This window comes from Nicotiana sylvestris, chromosome 5 (genome assembly GCF_000393655.2).
Source record: "Nicotiana sylvestris chromosome 5, ASM39365v2, whole genome shotgun sequence".
NCBI classification, from domain to species: domain Eukaryota; kingdom Viridiplantae; phylum Streptophyta; class Magnoliopsida; order Solanales; family Solanaceae; genus Nicotiana; species Nicotiana sylvestris.
Genome location: NC_091061.1, coordinates 162,711,655 through 162,728,349, shown reverse-complemented (window position 1 = coordinate 162,728,349; position 16,695 = coordinate 162,711,655). Strand labels below are relative to the sequence as shown.

At 36.0% G+C, this 16,695-nt stretch overlaps 1 protein-coding gene across 1 annotated transcript; it reads left to right on the top strand.

Annotated features, from left to right (window-relative positions):
- Positions 1 to 10,025: 10,025 nt before the first annotated feature.
- Positions 10,026 to 16,200, top strand: LOC138869595 (uncharacterized). The gene is made up of 7 exons (XM_070147225.1): positions 10,026 to 10,116; positions 10,466 to 10,540; positions 12,417 to 12,771; positions 13,126 to 13,634; positions 14,180 to 14,884; positions 15,030 to 15,223; positions 16,081 to 16,200. The coding sequence occupies exons 1-7, from the start codon at positions 10,026 to 10,028 to the stop codon at positions 16,198 to 16,200; spliced, it is 2,049 nt and encodes a 682-aa protein (XP_070003326.1).
- Positions 16,201 to 16,695: the final 495 nt, after the last annotated feature.

Sequence of the window (16,695 nt, the reverse complement as noted above, 5' to 3'; positions counted from 1 at the left end):
AGAGAGTAGAGGGTATATGTGTGTGTGTATATATATATATATACACACAGAGAGAGAGAGAGAGAGAGAGAGAGAGAGAGAGAGAGAGAGAGAGAGAGAGAGAGTATTACAATATTTTCACCACCATCGAGCTATAATCGATGGGCAGGCCCCTATTGGGCAGTACTACAATATTTTTACCACCATCGAGATATAATCGGTGGGCAGGACCTTATTGGGCAACCTCTGATCAGATGGTAAGTTATATACCTATGGATGAGCACCTATGAGCGAGCCCAAAATAGCTGAGATACAAAGCCTAGTATGGCCGATCGCCTATGGGCTAGCCTACTACGGCAGAGCAGTTACACATACCGAGCCTTATCGGGCCGGACAACTATTTTACATACTATATGGAGAGAGTTGAGTCAGTATCAGTAGGTAAGAATATCTTTAGATTATCTTTGACTCCCAGTTACATTCAATTATTATATCACCAGTTCAGTTTCAACTTTCAATTATTTTTTTGCCTTACATATTTAGTACATTATTTCGTACTGACGTCCCTTTGCTAGGGACGCTGCATTTCATGCTGCATGTCCTGATAGACAGCTAGATAGACCTTCCCAATAGATAGAGCCAAACATCAGCTTGGTTGGTAAGCACCACTTCCCCGGAGTTACCAAGTCTAGACCTTGGAGTCTATTTTATATATACAGGTTTGATGGGAGGTCGAGGCACTGTCTCGATCATGATACAATTCAGCTATCTCTAGAGGCTTGTAGACAAGCCTGTATGGTTTGTATATCAGTAGATGTTCATGGCAGCCTCGTCAGCCTGCACACACACACAAACACACACACACACACACACACACACACACACACACACACACACACACACATATATATATATATATATATAAATGTATACGAGCTTTTGGGTATGTTTACCCCTCAGATGAGAGAGATGATATTTTCAGATGATTCAGAGTATGACCTCATCGGTTTAGGTTGAGGGCTACCCCTCTAGAGTTCACAGTTATAGAGTGGTACGCTCGGGCCGAGGATGGCACCAGGTGTCGGCCACGCCTGTCACAACTCCGGTTCGCTCTCCGTGAACCATCGTGACAGCACCTAGTCTACGACTAGGTAAGCCTAAAATGCGGAAGATAACCAAATTGCGGAAGTAAAAAATTTAAAACAGAAATAAGGCAATAACAATGTTTAAATGTGCTGCTCGACATACACCATATATCAATCTCAAAACCAATATCCAAATCCAAGACTCGGAAACCCACGAATCAAAAGCTGAGATCAATACTACATAGCTCTAACTCCGGAATGTCTAATAAGAACAGATAAAGTACAGAAGGGCTAATTACTAAAAGCAGGAATAGAAAAGGGCTTCTCAGTCTGTAGACGCGACAGATGTACCTCGAAGTCTCTAAGTAGTCGCCTCCCTTAAGGATGATAGGCCTGAGTAGAAGTACCTGGATCTGTACATGAAAAACATACGCATAAGAGGTATGAGTACCCCACAACGGTACTCAGTAAGTGCCAAGCCTAACCTTGGTTGGGTAGTGACGAGGAAGGTCAGGGCCCTACTGAGATTAAATAAATATAAATATTACAGGATAAGATAAGCAGTGCAATTGAAAATCTATAGCAAGAATATACACAAGATAATAAGAGTACAATAACAGAAACATAGATGAACGCAAACCACAAGGAAGTACCACTCATAACAAGGATGATAACTGGTGATCTCTTGGTATCCTCAATATATGGTAGGGATCTCTTGGTATCCCGAGGATCTCTTCGTATCCTCAATATATGCTAGGGATCTCTTGGTATCCTCAATATATGCTAGAGATCTCTCGGTATCCCAAGGATCTCTTGGTATCCTCAATATACGTTCCAGGGATCTCTTGGTATCCCTCACCTCAGTTCAGATCATAAATACATACAGGGGATCTCCCGGGATGCCGTCCCGTAGTCCCAAAGTAAAAACACACAACAGCAACACAAGAATACCTAATTAAGCTAAATTTCGTACCAGGTAAACAGTTAATCTTAGACTAACATACTTCATGTAATGCAATTAAGGCAGTTTAAGTAAATAGACAATTAAGTCAACTAAACATGCTTTTCTAAACTAGCAACAGGCTAAATTCACAAGTAGAATAAAATAGGAAAAAGAACTCAATTGAAATACTTAAGGAAAAACTGGATTTTCAACAATTAGCTCAAGTATGTGCTCATCACCTCACATACGAGGCATTTCAATTATAAAATATATCATATCCTAAGGGGAAGGTCCCTCACACAAGGTTAGACAAGCCGCTTACCTCGAACCGACTCAAAATCAACCCAACACCATGTCCTTGCCACGAGTACTTGACTCCAAATAGCCCAAATCTATTCAATTCAATTGCATAATGTAAATATCACTTCAAGTAACTGATTCTACAATTAAATTCTAAGCTAATACGCGAAATTATGTAAAATGACCAAAATTCCCCTTAGGCCCACGTATCGGAATCGGGTAAAATTTATAGTTTCAGAATCCTCACACTCTCACGAGTCTAACCATACCAAAATTATCCAAATACAATGTCAAATCCCCAATCAAAACTCAATTTCTTGGCCTCAGAACTTTTTCCCAATTTTCATACAAATTCCGAAATTAAAGGATGAATTCATGTTTAGATTAATGGGTTACAAGCAAAAATGAGTTAAGAATCGTTACCCAATCGATATCTCTAAAAATCCCTCAAAATCCCGCTCAAATCCGAGCTCCCAAGCTTCAGTTTTGATAAAAATGGCTAAAACCCTCGATTTTGAAATCTTATATCTACATAGAAAATTCCTTCTTCGCGAACGCGGTCAAAACCTCGCGTTCGCAAAGCACAAAATAACTTTGACCATTTTTCCTTCTTCGTGAACGCGTCCCTCACTCTGCAAACGTGATGCCTTGCACAGACGAACCTTCGCGAACGCGACGGGCACCACGCGAACGCGATGCACAAAACTCCACTGGGCCAATTCCTCTTCCGCGAACGCGAAGCCTAATTGCGAACGCATAATACAACCATCCAGCCTCTTCGCGAATGCGGAGTCCCTCTCGTGAACGCGAAGGCCAAACTTTTCGCCCAGTACCATCTCCTCTTCGCGAACGTGAGATCCCATTCGCGAACACGATGAAGGAAACCAGAACTGATTGCTGCAACATTTTATGCAATTTCCTAAGTTTCAAGAATGACCCGTTGAGCATTCGAAACACACCCGAGGCCCCCAGGACCTCAACCAAACCTACCAACCAATCCTAAAACATCATTCAAACTTGTTCCAACCTTCGGAATGCTCAAAACAACATCAAAACACCTATTTTCATCGGATTCAAGCTTAAAAATTCCAAAAACTCTAAAAACAAACTTTCGATCAAAAGGTCTACCAAACCTCGTTCGAATGACATGAAATTTTGTACATACATCCCAAATGACATGACGGGACTGCTGCAAATCTTGGAATTTCATTCCGACCCTCTGATCAAAATCTCACTATCGAACCAGAAACTTCCAAAATTCAACTTTCGGCATTTCAAGCCTAATTAGCTATGGACCTCCAAAACACAATCCGAACACGCTCCTAATCCTGAAATTACCCAATAGAGCTAACAAAATCATGAAATTTCCATTCTGAGGCCGTCTTCATATTGTTCCGACTACGGTCAACTTTCCAACACTTAAGCTCTCATTTAGGGACTAAGTGTCCCAAAACTCTCCGAAACTTAAAACCGAACATCCCAACAATCAAAACAGCGGAAATAGACTTGGAGAAAGCAGTTAATAGGGGATCGGGGCATTAATTCTTAAGACGACCGGCCGGGTCGGTACAACGCCTCTTCAGGTTTAGGGCATGACAAACTTGGTATCAGAGCAACTCTATCATAGGGAGTCTACAAGCCGTGTTGTGATGACCCGGCCAGTTGTCTCATAAGTTACCGCTCCGTTTTCCCCATTTCTACTTCTTTATGCTTTGTTTATCTGTGTTATGTGATATCGGGTTAGTCAGATCAAGTTCGGAAAGAATTTGGTAAGGTTTGAGACACTTAGTCTCTTTTGAGTGAGTATAAGTTGGAAAAGTCAATCAGATGTTGACTTGTGTGTTAGAGGGCTAAGATGTGAGTTCCGATGGTTCAGTTAGCTTTGGGACTTAAGAGCGTGATCGGAATGAATTTTGGAGGTTCGGAGTAGATTTAGGCTTGAATTGGCGAAATCGGATTTTTGGCGATTTCCGGTTAATAGGTGAGATTTTGATATAGGAGTTGGAATGGAATTTCAAGAGTTGCAGTAGTCTCGTTGTGTCATTTGGGACGTGTGTCCAAAATTTCAGGTCATTCGGACGTAGTTTGGTAAGGTTTTTGATCAAAAGAGGAATTTAGAAGTTTTTGGAAAATTATGCTTGAATCCGATGTGTTTTGGTCGATTTGATGTTGTTTGAGGTGTTTTGAAGATTGATACAAGTTTGAATAAGGTTTTGGGATATGTTGGTGCCTTTGGTTGAGGTCTCAGGGGCTTCGGGTGAGTTTCGGAGGGTTGAACGGACCATTTTGAGTTAAAACAAAGTTGCAGATTTCTGTTCAGCTGTTGCAGGTAATTTACTCTTCGCGTTCGCGAATGGACCCTCGCGTTCACGAAGAGTCAGTTGAGGAAGGTGGAATTTAAGCCTTTGCATTCGCGAGGATGGCTACGCGTTCACAAAGGGCTAAGTGTTTGTGCATCGCGTTCGCGGGGTAGTGTCACGTTCGTATAGAAGAAAACGAGCGGCTGAGCTTCAGTGGATTTAATTCATCGCGTTCACGATAGGTAGAACGTGATCGCAAATGCCTGTCTGAGTAAGGCATCGCGTTCGCGATGTGGTGGTCGCAATCGCGAAAGAGGAATTTGGTCAAGGTTATTTTTATGCTTTGCGAACGCGTGGCTTTGATCGTGTTCACAAAGAAGGATTTTTAGGCCTGGGCAGAAGGTTTAAAAGGTCGTCTTGTCCGCGAATGTGGGGTTTATTTCTTCCATTGTTGGTCGTTTTTGGAGCTATTTGAAGGATATTGAAGAGGGATTCAAGGGGAATCACTTGGAGGTAAAGATTTTGGACTTAAAACTCGATTCTATTGTGAAATCTACCTAATAAATAATAGAATCTAAGTCTAAAATTGAGGAATTAGGGCTTTAGATTAAGAGACATTAAATGAGAATTTGAGGGGTCATTTGGACTCTGATTTCAGTGTTCTTGGTATGTATGGACTCGTGGGAGGATATTGATTCCATTGATATGATTTTATCGAGTTTCGAGATGTGGGCCCGGGGGTCGGGTTTTGCCAATTTTGGGATTTGTGGTATAATTTCATTATTTTCGTTTGGGCTTCGTTCCCTTAGCATATTTTGACGCCGTGATTCTGATTTTGGATAGATTCGATGCGAGTGGAGGCCGATTCGAGGGGCAAAGGCATCGCAGAGTAGTATTTTCACCGGTTTGAGGTAAGTAACCATTGTAAATCTAGAACTGAGGGTACAAAACCCCAGTATTTGACTTGTTTTGATAAATGCGGTGACGCACATGCTAGGTGACGAGCGTGTGGGCATGCACCAGTAGGGATTGTGACTTGGTTCGTCCCGTAGCAGCTATTCAGCCACGTATTTGATTTGGAATCTTATATTATTCTGTACTTTAGTCATTTATACTGTATTATGGGCTGTATGCCATGTTTTGGGGCCTTGCGCCGACCTGTTGAGACCCTTAGGGTCATTTTTACTGTTTTTCCTCACTTTACTTGTTGAAAGCATATCCTCAGTCATGATTTACTTGTTTAAATGTTTAAAACTGGTTTTATCACCCCATTTCTAATTGTGAGGATTGTTTAGGCTGAGTTCCCTAAATTCTATTGTTGTGCCCGAGAGGCCGTGAGGTTAATGACTGAGAGAGGTTGAGAACCTAATAGTGAGGATATTATATGTATATATTATGGATCAGGCTGCACGCCGCAGCGGTACTTATATGGATCGGGCTGCACGCCGCAATGATATATATATATATATATATATATATATATATATATATATATATATATAGGCTGCGCGCCTCAGCGATATGATGCTTGGGCTGTAGGAGCCCCTCCGGAATCTGTAACCCCCTGTGAGCGTAGTTGACTATAAATTACAGATCGGGCTGCACGCCGCAACAGTTACTATAATTTTTATTATTACGAGATATTAATGAGCCTGAGTGCTGAAAGTGAGTACTGAGTGACGAGAGTGAGTTACGAGTGTCTGAGAGGCTGTCCAAGAGGCCATGTTCTGAGTGAGACCTTGCCCGAGGGGCCAGTTACGATATTTTCACTGATTTCACTCTTCTTTTAAAAATAGTCTTTGTTGGAAAAATTGCTAAGTATATGATTTCAAGTTTTTAAACTAAAGTTGATAATTTTACGACGAAACTGGTGTTAAACTGTGAAATGGACTTGCTATCCTGTTGTTTTATTCAGTTATATGATTTTTAACTGCTCGTCACTGCTTTCAGACCTTATTTACTTTAGTTACTTACTGAGTTGGCATACACACGTTACTCCCTGCACCTTGTGTGCAGATCCAAGTGCCCGAGTGGCAGAGTGAGGGTCCTCAGCTGATCCAGAGGTTGACGGAGATTCAAGGTAGTTGCATGGCATTCGCAGCCCTATTTTCTCCTTCTTATCTTGTTCTTTTCCGACATTTTTCTAGACTTTTGTTGTATCAGACAGTCAGTTATGTAGTAGAGGCTCCAGACTCGTGACACTAGATATTTGGGGCTGTGTAGTTCATGTTTATTTGACTTCCGCTTATATTTGGTTGTTTTAAACACTTATTTTGGAAATTTGGTATTTAAACCATTGTTAGAAAATGGTTTTATAAAAGGAATTTGTTGTAGTTAATGGTTTGGGTTGGCTTACCTAGTAATGTGATAGGCGCCATCACGACCAGGTATTTGGGGTCGTGACACGTGTCTAGTAGAGCCTGTTTGTAGATGTGTTGTGTACCACATTATATAAATAGGAAGCTACAAGGCATTTAGGAGTCTGTTACCCTTCTTTCAAATCCAAATCGTGCTATAGAGTTGAGTCATAAGAGTTCGAGCCAAAGCTCATGTTTGCTAATGATATAGAGATATTTTCAATAAGAAAAATTATAGATAGCCAGAGGGCTAATACAACAGCAGGTGAGGGCATTAGTAGATAGAGTATTCTTGACGACAATGGCCCTGTTTGAGACCCTATTAGATCATGCATACCTGATGTGCGAATTTCCCACTTACCCTAAGACGGAAATCTCTAACATACCCCGTGAATAGCAGACCATGAGAGTATCAGATGGTAAAAGAATAAGTTTCAATAGGTAACAGAAGCAATGTGAAGAAGGGTGCAAGGTACCTAGTTAATGAAGATTATCTGAATTTCCACGTCAGACAGAGAAATAAAAGGATTCTAAGCTACCTTCAATAGAAATAGAGGTTTGTACAATTGGTCATACCCATCTCAGTTATGCCTTATGGGAGCTAACATATATAGTTTAAGAGAAGGATGAGATATCAGGATCCAGCTTGGGTTAGAGTAACCCGAAATGGTGGATTGAGGCAGGGGAGCTAACGGTGAAACAATGTTTGGTTGAAGTTTTCAGAATAATGCGATAGATTGAAGTATTAGCAGAAGCATAAGAAGAGAGTAAATGACGCATTATGAGTAAGGTATGATAAATGGGTAATAACGGTAAATCAAAATATGGTAGGATGACAGAGTCTATGGTCAAGTGAAGGAAAAGACAAGAGATCACAGGCTTTGAGACTATAAAAAAGTATATGCCATAAAGTCATATATTTATTTTGAAAAATGAGTTGGTGGCTCCAACATGATTACTAGAAAGCAAAGTTAGACCCTCTGAGTGATAGAAATTAGCATAGTCTAGTAAATAAGAAAAAACAAACATGATTTAATGACCGAAGGATTCAATAATAGTAGGATTTGTCGCAAACCTTCTTCGCCCTCTCTCCGTTATAAAAATTCCCAATTCTTCTTCGCTCTCTCTCTCTCTCTTCTTAAAAATTTCTCAATTCTCAGCAGAAATCCATTTTCAAGACTACCTGGACATGGAATATCAGAAGAAACTCGCAAGAATAAACAGAATATGCATACGAAACCAAAAGCGGACTAAACCCTTCTCGGATCGCAATGGTAAAAACTTATATTTCCACACTTAGCTTTAATGTATTTAACCTTTTCCGTGTTATAAATTAATCGATGTTAGATATAAACCCTAATTTATAACATGAAATAGTTGACCAGAAATAAAGAAAAAACATCTCCAGGTACTGAAAATTGACATATTATTAGTAACACATTCTCATTTTGGTGTACTGCAAAAAGGATGGTTTAGGTGTTCTATGATCCAATTTCTTTGTTAGTGGCTTATTTTGATCGAGAAATTCTTTTGGTCCAGCAAAGTATGAAATGCGCATGAAACTTTATATCTTTTGGTAGACTGTATGTTGAATTATTTTATATTATTCCTTTTCTCTAACTCATTTTCGAAAATTTCATGTGTTCTACAGAGAATGTTGATCCCACAAATTGCAGAGGGAATGCTAATGAAAAAGAAAACAAATTTCCTTCTTTGCCTGATATAACAATGGTCAGTTCTTATAAATCTAAGGGTGTTAATTTTTACTAAATAGTTTCATATATGTCAAGCTTATCTTAATTGAAAAGATTCATGAACAGTTTCCCAGTCGAGACGCAAGAGGTGCTTTCTAAAAGATGATGTCAATGAAATGAGGAAACAAAGGAATGTAATGAGAACAAATATGTCAATTAACACAAATATGTCATGGCACATTTGAAAAGAATTCAGGTGAATCTGGATTGAGTACCATTAGGATGGCTGGAATGTATGCTCTAGATGGTGATAAAAGAAATACACATGTTGTTGTGCCAACTCCATCATATAAGAATTGTACACCACCAGTTGACATCCCTATAACATGTTGTGGACATGTTTTTTCCTCCAAACCTTTTGAATATAATCCAAAGTCCCTTCCACTACGAGATTTTAGAAATGGTTAATCTTTTATGATCTTATTTCTTAACTTGTATGTAATGGTTATCTATATTTATCAGAATGTTTAAATATTTGAATTTTTAGTTTGTGAATGGCAGTGTTTGAAAGTTGTTTGTCTTCAAATAAAAAGCAGAACAAAGGGAAAGGCATATTAGTGAATGAGAATACAGATAAATCTGGACTGAGTACAATTAGAATGTTTGGGATGCATACTGCACATGGAGAAAAAAATAAATGGACATGTTGTGCCAATTCCATCATATCAAAATTGCACACCATCAATTATCTACCCCATAATGAGTTGTGGGTAGATTTCGAAATCCAAGCCTCTTGCATATAATCCAAAGTCCCTTCCAGTAGCAAATTTGAAAAATGGTTAGCCTTTTCTGGTGTCCTAATTATTAATTTGTATGTAGTGGTTATATATTGGTATAGAAGGTTTAAATATTTGAAAATTTAACTTTATGATTGACAGCATTTGAAAGTTGTTTGTCTTCAAATACGAAGCAGAACAAAGGGAAAGGCATATTGATGAATGAGAATATGAATAACTCTAGATTGAGTATAATTAGAATGGCTGGAATGCATGCGCCAAATGGCGATAAAACAAATGGACATTGTGTTGCGCCAACTCCATCATATCAAAATTGCACGCCACCAGTTAGAATTCCCATAATTAGTTGTCGACAAGTTTCTTCATTAAAATCTTTTGCATATGATCCAAAGTCCCTTCCACTCTGAGATTTGAATAACAGTCAGTCTTTGTTTGCTGTCCTAATCCTTAACTTGTATGTAATGGTTATCTATATTTATCTGGAATGTTTAAACTTTAATGTAACTTGAAAAGTTTATTTTTTTAATGATAGAGTGTGAAAGTTGTTTGTCTTCCAATACAAAGCAAAAGATGGTGGTGAATGAGCATATGGATTCAAGTCGTGTCAATATGCAAACTGAAATTTTAAGTTCCAGTAATGTTACCCCACAAGATCATTCAAGTAATTTTGGTTAGTTGCTCAACTGTCTCTAGATAATAACTCATAACTAAATTCAAGAAACTATAGGATATTATTAAACTTTTTTCTACTACTTTGAGTTATTAATTACTCCTTTTATATTAAACAAAGGCATTATATATATATATATATATATATATATATATATTCAAAGTGTAGAGAAAGTCCTTGATTTAAATATTAACCTAGGTGATGAAGGTAAAACTTGAGTTTTGTCATATCGCTATAGACTCATTGCAAAATTGTACTTTTGTCATAAAATTTCGATAGTAACATCATTATATACACAAATTCATGAAAGTTAATTATATATTTATTTGATGCATAACAGGTCAACTAAACCTAGAAGGTGAAGATGATGATAATGATGATGATGCTGATGATGAAGATGCAAATGAATGTAAAGGTACATGAAGAATAACTCAATTAGTGATAAATCATGTCCAACATATATTGATAATTAGAGTTGTAGTTCAATTGTCACTTATTTGAGTTTACTATCAACTTTTTATAGAGGATGACATTGACTGTTGAGACATTTGCAATGAAGGTATGTATTATGTGTGTTTTCATATATGGGATTAATGAAATTAGCTACATTATAAAATTGATGACTTTAACCATATAAATATTTCATTAATAGAGTATAGGAATATAGAAGATCCTACAAATGTATGCGAATATTGTGGGGCATATTTTTGGTTCGAAGAAAGAGTATAAGTCTAAATGACCAGTATTTACTATATGTTGTAATTGTGGAAAGATAAAGCTGCTGAATCCAAAGGACCCTCCTCAAATTCTAACACAATTGTTGTTTGGATCTAGTAAGGGGAAACATCTATTTTAATCTTTTTAAAATAATATCGCATTTCATATATAGTTCGTCATTCTCCAACTGCATAAAATGCAGGTCCTAAAAGCGACCATTTTTGAGAGAACATTAGGATTTATAATTCTATGTTCTCATTTACATCAATGGGGAAAAAGTTGATGTCTCTTTTAATCAAACACGGGGACCAAGAACACTCAAATTGTCTGGTTAGAACTATCATCAAATCGGAAGTCTATTGCCTCCTGATGGATCCAACCCAAAGTTTGCGCAATTATATATTTATGATACAGAAAATGAAGTACAAAATAGAATTCACGCTGTGAGGTTTGGATTCTACCATAAATGAATTATAACACGTAAATATATTTTACATGAAAATACAATATATAATAATTTTATATATATGTATTTTTGTGCAGTCGTGGCCAAACCATGGAAAAACTTCATGTTAAGATTGTTAATGATCTGAAGCAAATGCTTGATGGCAACAATGTTTTGGCAAAGACAATTTGAATGGTAAGAGATAGATTTCAAGAAGATAGAAGCAACAATGTTAGACTCAGATTGAAAGGAAAAAGGGGCACCGATGGAAGAAGATACAACTTGCCTATGGTTTAGAGGTAGTTGCTTTGATGGTGGAAGATTTTGGACTATCTAGATGTGATAGGGACATCCTTATCGAAACCCAATCCGGACAGCTACAAAGGATAAATGAATTAAATGCTGCCTATTTAGGGTTATAATATCCTTTACTATTTCCATATGGTGAAGATGGATACAGAGAGGACATTCCTTTCGAGGGAGATGATGAATCGATTGGAGGAAGGAAATGTGTTAGCATGCGGGAGTATTTTTCTTATAAAATTCAAGAAAGGAATAATGAAGTTCCGACGATTGTGTCTTCTAGAAGATTATTTCAGCAATTCTTGGTTGATGCATATACAATGATCGAATCTTCTCGATTAAGTTATATTAGGCTCAATCAAAAAAAGTTGAGATGTCACATGTATAAAAGCTTACAAGATGTTATTTTGCATGGAGAAATTAATCCTTCTTCTCAAAGAAAAAGGATAATTCTACCGTCCAACTTTACAGGGGGTGCACGATACATGATTCAAAACTATCAAGATACTATGGCAATATGCAAATAGGCTGGGTACCCTGATATTTTCATCACCTTTACTTGAAATCCAAAGTGGCCTGAGATTCGTAGATTTTAACTAAATCCTGAGGATCGTCCAGACATTTTAGCTAGGGTATTAAAAATCAAATCGGACCGTTTGATAAAGGATTTATGCGACAATCAGATTTTTGAAAAAGTAAAAGCATGTATATTGCCATAGTTAACTTCTAACAAATAATAATTACTTTTTATGTTACATAGGATAATAGGTTTTAAACGAATATTTCAATTATATTTATGAAGTGTAATAAATTCTTTTTGATGTAGTGATTTATACAGTTGAGTTTCAAAAACGAGGGTTGCCTGATGCTCACATCTTGCTTTTTCTTCATGAGCATGATAAATATCCAACTGCTGCAGATATTGATCGAATCATTTTTGCCGAAATACCAGATGAATTGGCTGATCCTGTTTATTATAAGGCCGTTCATAATTTTATGATGCATGGCCCGTGTGGTTCTACAAGAAAATCTTCTCCTTGCATGCAGAACGGAAGATGTACCAAGCATTTTCCAAAAAGGTTCGTTGAGTCAACAACAATTGATGCGGAGGGTCATCCTATTTATAGACGAAGGGATAATGGTAGAACTATAAAAAAAGATGGTATTGACTTGGATAGTAGGTATGTGGTGCCTCACAATCGGTTCTTATTACTTAAGCATGATGCTCATATTAATGTAGAATGGTGCAATTAGTCAAGATTCATTAAGTACTTATTTAAGTATATTAACAAAGGAAATGATCGTGTTACCGCTGATTTTTCTCAAAGCGTGCAAGAGAAAGATTCATCAAATATTGATGAAATAAATATGTATTATAATTGCGGATACATATCACCATGTGAAGCTGCTTGGAGAATATTCAAATTTTCAATTCACCATAGAGAACCTCCTGTGGAAAGACTATCATTTCATCTTCCAAATGAATAAAATGTTATATTCTCTGATGATGATCCAATTGATTATGTTGCAAATAGACCAAGTGTAAAGGAATCAATATTTTTAAGCTGGTTTGAGACAAATAAAACATTGCCAGAAGCAAGAGAATTGACTTATGCAGAATTCACTCTTAAGTTTGTTTGGATGAAACAATTTAAAAGTTGGGAGAAAAGAAAAACTTCTGTATTTTTCATTGGAAGAATTTTCTTTGTTCCGCCTGGAACTGGTGAATTATATTATCTCAGATTGTTGTTGAATGTTATTAAAGGTCCAAAATCTTATGACGATCTTAAAAGAATCAACAATCATAACCATCTCACTTTTAGAGATGCATGTTATGCACTTGGGTTCTTGGATGACGATAAAGAGTATGTGGATGCCATAAAGGAAGCAATTAACTGGGGAATGTCATCATATCTTAGGCAATTATTTGCTATGTTGCTGTTATCCAATTCGACGTCTCGGCCAGAATATATTTGGCAATCAACATGGAAATTATTATCAGAAGATATCCTCCATGAAGAAAGAGTGTTTTTGACTAATCTAGGTATAAATATAGACTTTCTATTTTCAAGTTATCAAATAATGTTTCAGCGTCTATATGAGGATATTTAAGTAGTTATTTGTAGCATAATAACTAAATATAGTTATAAAGAGGATAAAAATTACATGCATATATATCCTTATAGTTATTTTAGTGTACATGTGAGTATGTAACTAGTCTAGCTCAAAGCATATTTAAAGGGTTAATATATTGAGTCTTTAATAACTCCACGACTAAATTTTGCACAAAATTTAAAACAAAATCTGCAAATTTTGAATGAAAATATAAACTCCTATGTGAAACTCTTTGTATTTGATTTCTTTACTTAATTCTTTAGAAGTTATATTCTTTAATTTATGATCTTTATGTTTAAGATAATATGGAGTTTCACTATATAGCATTCATAAGTTCTTTGTTGTGTAAATCATTATTATAAGCAACTAACCTAACTAAAAAGCTAAATTAAATATACTTTATTTGTGTAATCATGTAATATGTTTTTTTATATTATTGTTATTTAAATTCTATAATTCTTTTTGTTCTTTCAGAGGCAGACCTAATAGATGATGAATTGAAAAAACGTCGTTTACAAAAGTTGAAAAAAGTTTTGAAAAACTGTGGAAGAAGTTTTCATGATTTTCCAATCATGCCAAGACCTCTTTACAATGAGGAAGAAGTTGACCATAGCAATAGGTTAATCCATGATGAATTGCATTATAATCATTATTCTCTGTTAGAGGAACATCAACAATTATTAATAAATTTGACAGTTGAACAAAAGTCGGTTTATGACAAAATTATGAGGGTAGTGAATGAAGCCAAAGGCAGATTCTTCTTTTTGTATGGTTATGGAGAAACTAGAAGGACTTTTATTTGGAAGACTCTATCTTCTTGCATACGGTCTAGAGGAGACATCGTGTTAACTATTGCATCAAGTGGAATTGCATCTCTTTTGTTATCAGGTGGTAGAACAGCTCATTTGAGATTTGTAATCCCTCTCAATCCAACTGAAGATTCAACATGCAATATAAAACAAGGTAGTCCTCCAGCAAATTTGATTACAAAGACAAAGTTGATTATTTGGGATGAGGAACCGATGATACATAGATATTATTTTGAAGATCTTGATCAAACTTTTAGAGATATTCTTAGATTTAAAGACATATCGATGCTGATAAACCTTTTGGAGGTAAAACAGTTATTCTTGGTGGCTACTTCAGACAAATTTTGCCTGACATTGCAAAAGGATTTAGGCAAGATATTATTAATGCTACTCTTAATTCTTCGTATTTATGGACCCACTGTGAAGTCTTAACTCTAACAAAGAATATGTGGTTACAAAGAGATCAGTTAGATGCACATTTGGATGAGTTAATTTTTTTTTTGAATGGATTTTAGTAATCGGTGATGGAAGTATTGGGAGTTACATTGATGGCATTGAGAATGTCCAAATCCCCGATGATCTTCTCATAAATAATTATGATGATCTAATATTGGCAATTGTTGAAAGTACATATCTAGATTTCTTTAACCATTCTAGTGACATTGATTACTTCCAGCAAAGAGCAATTCTTGCTCCAACTCTTAATATGGTGAAGTAGATCAATGAATATATGGTTTCACTCAATCATAGTTCTGAGAAGATATATTTGAGTTCTGATATAGTTTGTATGTCTGATCATTCCTTTTCAGCTTTGAAGCACGTACATACACCCCAATTCCTAAACAATATTAAATGTTCTGGAATTCTAAATCACTCTATTACTTTGAAGGTTAGTATTCCTGTGATGTTGTTGAGAAATATAGACCAGTCATCAGAATTGTGTAATGGCACGAGGTTAATCATCACAAGACTTGGAAATCGGGTTATTGAAGCCAAGGTTTTATCGGGTAACATGGCTGGACAAAAAATATTTATCCCGAGAATGACGTTGACGCCATCAGATGCAATAATACCTTTTAAGTTCCAGTGAAGACAATTTCCAATTGTTGTATCTTTTGCCATAATAATTAATAAAAGTCAAGGCCAGTCATTGTCTCATGTGAGATTATTTTTGAAGAAGCCAATATCTACGCATGGACAACTGTATGTTGCTCTTTTACGCGTGACGAGTAGAAAAGGGTTGAAGATTTTAGTTTATGATGATGATGGCCAAATAACGAATGAAGTTACAAATGTGGTATATAAAGAAGTTTTCCATAATTTAGTTTGAGATGAATCTAGACATGATGAAATTATCAGGTATTTACAATATATTTTTCTGATTTCTATAATTGCTTTAACTTTTGAGTAAACATTACTGTTGATTATATTTTCATTGTATATTTTCAGTAGCTATTCTCATCTAAGGTTTTGATAATTTATTTTTCTCTACTGATTATTTGACCCTTAATTATTTTTCTTTTGTAAGATTCCATGGATGATAATAAGATAATTTTTTCTACGAAGATCCCTGCCAAGAGAACTGGAGAAGATAATGGATCATCTGTAGTAGAAGTTGATGATGATGTTGCACAATTATCAAGCAACAAGATCAAAAGAGTGATTAACAAGAGAAAAAATCCATGAATGACTGCATTTACTTCATTTTAAATGGTTTTATTGAGATAATTGCATAATTTAAATTTTAGAAAGTATCTTTGAATCATGACTTTTAGTCTGAAGTTACTTGACTCTTTATGTTATTGATTTGATTAATATTAGAAGATCTACTGAAGAAGTTTAAAATACCGTACTTGAATGTTTATATTGTTATATCAGTCAATCATTAATGAGAAAGAATTTATGAATGTTATATGTGAGTTAAGTGAATGAATCAAGTATTGAGTAAGAGTTTGTGTAGTTGAGGTTTTCGTACCTACTTGTGTTTGTGAGACTTCATACTTCTGATACAATTTTTTTGTATGAGATATAGTATTCAATAAAATGGAAAATTAAGAATCGATACTCCATCCTTTAAGCAACAGAAGCCCGGTTTAGGAACATGGGAAAAAGGTAAAATGTTTAGGCACCATCCTTCAGTCATCTTTATGTATTGGAGACCATGTGAATTTTTACTCTAAG

What these genes read in the sequence shown, in the direction of transcription:
- LOC138869595 (XM_070147225.1), top strand. Translation starts at nt 10,026, where the DNA reads ATGGTGGTGAATGAGCATATGGATTCAAGTCGTGTCAATATGCAAACT. An exon ending in AGATGCAAATGAATGTAAAG is followed by an intron (nt 10,541 to 12,416) that starts GTACATGAAGAA and finishes TTTTTGATGTAG; the next exon opens with TGATTTATACAGTTGAGTTT. An exon ending in TTGCTCCAACTCTTAATATG is followed by an intron (nt 15,224 to 16,080) that starts GTGAAGTAGATC and finishes TTTTCTACGAAG; the next exon opens with ATCCCTGCCAAGAGAACTGG.